Source organism: Sinocyclocheilus rhinocerous, unplaced genomic scaffold (assembly GCF_001515625.1).
Source record: "Sinocyclocheilus rhinocerous isolate Xijiao unplaced genomic scaffold, SAMN03320098_v1.1 scaffold369, whole genome shotgun sequence".
Taxonomy (NCBI): Eukaryota; Metazoa; Chordata; class Actinopteri; order Cypriniformes; family Cyprinidae; genus Sinocyclocheilus; species Sinocyclocheilus rhinocerous.
In genome coordinates, this window is record NW_015666557.1 from 96,115 (window position 1) to 99,941 (window position 3,827).

Sequence of the window (3,827 nt, forward strand, 5' to 3'; positions counted from 1 at the left end):
CGTTTATAATGGGTTTCACTGGTTTTGTCTCGTCGCTCCGGGACACGGCATTACAGTATGGTAAGGGACGTAACATTTCCGTCACATGCTTGAGGTATTCGGCCAATCACAACGCACTGGATAGCTGGCCAATCACAGCACACCTTGCTTTTCAGACCGATGAGCTTTGTAAAAATCGACGCGTTTCAGAAAGGCAGGGCATAGAGGAGAAACAATAATGTACAGTATGTGGAAAATAATGTGTTTTTTTAACCTTAAACCGCATAAACACATTTCATTACACCAAATACACAAAATAATGTTCTTTTTAGCAACGTCATATGACCCCTTTAAGTTGATTCGGAATTACCAAATATGATTACTATAAAGTAGATATGTAATTCTAATTATGGAATCTGTTACCTACCTTTGCTTCTCTTGATGGCAGTGATCTGGAAGTGCACCATTAGGCCTTGCGACGGAGGCTGTGGCCCAGACATTTTGCAGTTCTTTATGGAGAGGTTAAAGTTTCCAGGCTCCACCGACGGCTGGCTTACATTCATCAGTTTCACCAGAGGCTCTTTGCCCTGCCAAGTGTACTTCATTGTAGGGATGTTTTCAGGTTGGAGGCATGTTGGAACAGTGTAGCTCAGAATGTGCACATCAGTGTAGTATGTTTGGGGAACGGTAAAATACCACATTGTCTCTGCATTTTCAGGAAAAGCGTTTGGGGCAAAGAAGTCCTGGGTTGAACTCTTCTCTGGGAGCACAACATGGAAATTAGCCAGTGCTGTAAAATAAAACATTTCACATATGCCGACTTTGTTTAGACAATTTGTGCTTAAATATATACGTTTACCATTGTACTTACAGTTAATGAGACGTCCCAGTGACACACCGATAAACTTCTTGTCCAGAGCTCGACCTCCAGACACTTCCAAAGACAGTTTTCCAGCATTACGCACATCGACTTGCCTAATAGTTCCATTCTGACAAAACCTTCCAATGCTGACATTCTCCACTGCGAGCATGTAAACGTCTGGGCAGCTGTCTGTGGGTTGAATCTGCCGTAAACCAGTCCTACTGAAATTCAAATGTAAGCTCTTTGTAGCTGGTGGCTTCAGATTCCAGATGAAGGTGCGATTGAACTTTTGCAAGGCCTTGTGTTCTTTGGGTTCAATGTTATATATCACTGTAAAACAAATGTGCATGTCAGAGAAAGACTACAGTAGATTTATTAAGCTCACAACAAGTGCACATCTGCAAGCTGTAATTTTTTAGTAATTTTAGTAATCTGGTGCTCTTCGGTCATTTTCGACTGAAAAAATCTGACGTTTTTTTTTTAGAATTTTTACTTCACCGGAATGGTACGAAACTTTGTGAAGGTATTGGCACTTGCTATGTGAACACACACACAAAAAAAAATCATAAACTTGAAAAGGTTAAATGGTACTCTTGTAACTCAAAATGATCGCACTGGAAACGAATGAGAAACCAATTTTCTCTAGTGGAAACGTTTGGTACTGCACCTAAACAAAATCTTACTGAAAGCTTTTTTTTTTTTTGCGATATCAACCTCACTTTTTTTTTTAATTATTACTTTAATTTTAGCAATAATCTACCAAGTGTCTTATTTGAAAATACACCAAAAGTCTGTGTTCCAAAGCATTCAAGGTTTAAGTTGGAAATTTAATTTTCAGGTCTATGCTCAAAAAGTGGTTAACAGTCAATAAATGGACTGCATAAATATAATTTAGTAACATTAATATGTAACATAAAAAAATTTAAAAAAAATTCAAAGAATACAAAAATAAAAAAAAACAAAGCATTATCAAACTACAAAATAGTACAATAATTTAACTGAAACAAAAATATTTATAATAATTATATAATAATATAATTAAATAATAATTTGGTCATTTTTGCCCACCATGTGAGGAGCACCAGAGGGTTAATAGGTTGTCTTAATGCAGATGTTAAGATGGTTAAAAAGTACTGAGAATTTAAACAGAAGTTGTGTACAGTTACAGTTATACTTTTTATGCATTTAACAGGCTTATATATATATATGAGAAAGATTTATGTCTTGATGACCAGTGGTAACACTTTACAATAAGGTTCATTAGTTAACATGAACTACATTTATTAACTACAGCATTTATTAATCTTAGTTAATGTTCATTTCAACATTTACTAATGCATTATTAAAATCAAATGTTGTGCTCGTTAACATTAGTTAATGCACTGTGAATTAACATTAACTAACAATGAACAACTGTATTTTCATTAACTAACATTAACAAATATTAATAAATACTGTAATAAATGTATTGTTCATTCACCTTATTGTAAAATGTTACCGAACGTCTAAATGAAAATGTAAAGAATAAAAAGTATTATTTGTTTTTTATCTGACATCTCTCACCATTATCTCTGATGATCTGCACGGTGAACACATTCTCTGGCTGTGAGCAGCTGAAATCCAAAAGCGTGTCACTTCTGAGGACCACAGACGACTGGCACAACTGTTGTGTGTTCGGTCTGATACAAACTTTGCACTGTGGGGTTTTGCCGGCACTAGTATTAATGCGTATGGTTGTGCCAAATTCAACAGCAATTTTGAGCTCTGCACTACCTGAAATGATGCAGAGACTTTTATTAAATAAACATCAAGATTTTGTATTAAAATGTATATGACTATATAAAGAAAAAATACATGTTAAGACACTTTAACCTTAACCACTGTAACCTTTAGCTCTTTTTACATATATAGTGAGTGACAAAATTATACAATTATTCATAAAAACACAAAAAATAATGCAGTTTAGATGTGCTCCCCAAAAATAGCACAGTTAAAATGTGTTAATGAAAAGTGATTGAAACATCCAGTGAAATTTGAATTTGTCAATATAAATCCAACAGCTCTCCAACACATTGTTAACTGGTGTATTTTAGCTATGCCACAATTCATTTCTAAAGTGGAAAAAAGCACTTTTAAAAATTCCCAAAATACTAGCTGAGCAAACATCAAACCACACTGTGAAAACTGAAACCATTTTAACCTGATCAAACCCTTAAAAGAGATGTAACCTAATAGTCAGGTCGAGTTTACAAAACCGAGTCGATTTTGATTTCCATTCAAATTTGAGAAGAGGTAAAGTTTAAACTCGAGAGAGTAAGCTAATAGCTGTAGGTAAGTGTTGCAGGTTAGGCTGGGTGGGTCTGGCTGTTACCTGTGAGCTCCGGGACTGACAACAGGAAAACCCCAAAAAGGAGTGAAAAGCAGGTGAACCGCCAAATTCGCATGACTTTTTAACATGAAAACTCCTTACAGTGAGCGAAAAATGTAAGTGTGCGCCATCGACAGATTAGTCTTCAATGTTCTTCAGAGACAATAAAGCGGCTTCCTGGTTTGCGACAGACTTCCACGTTACTCATCCATGCTGCCTGTAGCATGCAAATCATCACAGAACCCGGAGAAATGAAAAAAAAAACTTGATCTAGAGAATAAAATAACCTGGTAATAGTAATAGTAGGCTAATTTGGTAACCCAAGCTAAGTGTGTTAGTCCCACCTCATATTTTACAACCTAATTAATCAAAACAGGTAAGTTCTGGTCAGTACCTCCCAGGTGAAAAAGACGTAGTATTAAAGGGGTCATATGATGCGATTTCATTTTTTCCTTTCTCTTTGGAGTGTTACAAGCTCTTGGTGCATAAAGAAGATCTGTAAAGTTGCAAAGACTAAAGTCTCAAATCCAAAGAGATATTCTTTATAAAAGTTAAGAGTTAGCCACACCTACCTAAAACGGCTCCCTTTTCTCTTTCCAGATCCAGAACAATGTTAAT

General features: G+C 35.7%; 1 protein-coding gene across 1 annotated transcript in view; it reads right to left on the reverse strand.

Moving 5' to 3' along the window:
• The window catches only part of LOC107732745 (CUB domain-containing protein 1-like), a 14,365-nt gene extending 10,806 nt beyond the window's left edge, over positions 1-3,559 (reverse strand). The window contains exons 1-4 of the mRNA XM_016544164.1: positions 3,213-3,559; positions 2,405-2,614; positions 851-1,171; positions 407-769 (exon numbers count right to left, since the gene is read on the reverse strand). Of these exons, the coding sequence (XP_016399650.1) occupies positions 407-769; positions 851-1,171; positions 2,405-2,614; positions 3,213-3,285 (967 nt within the window). The 5' untranslated portion in view covers positions 3,286-3,559. The remainder of the gene's footprint in view (positions 1-406; positions 770-850; positions 1,172-2,404; positions 2,615-3,212) is intronic.
• Positions 3,560-3,827: the final 268 nt, after the last annotated feature.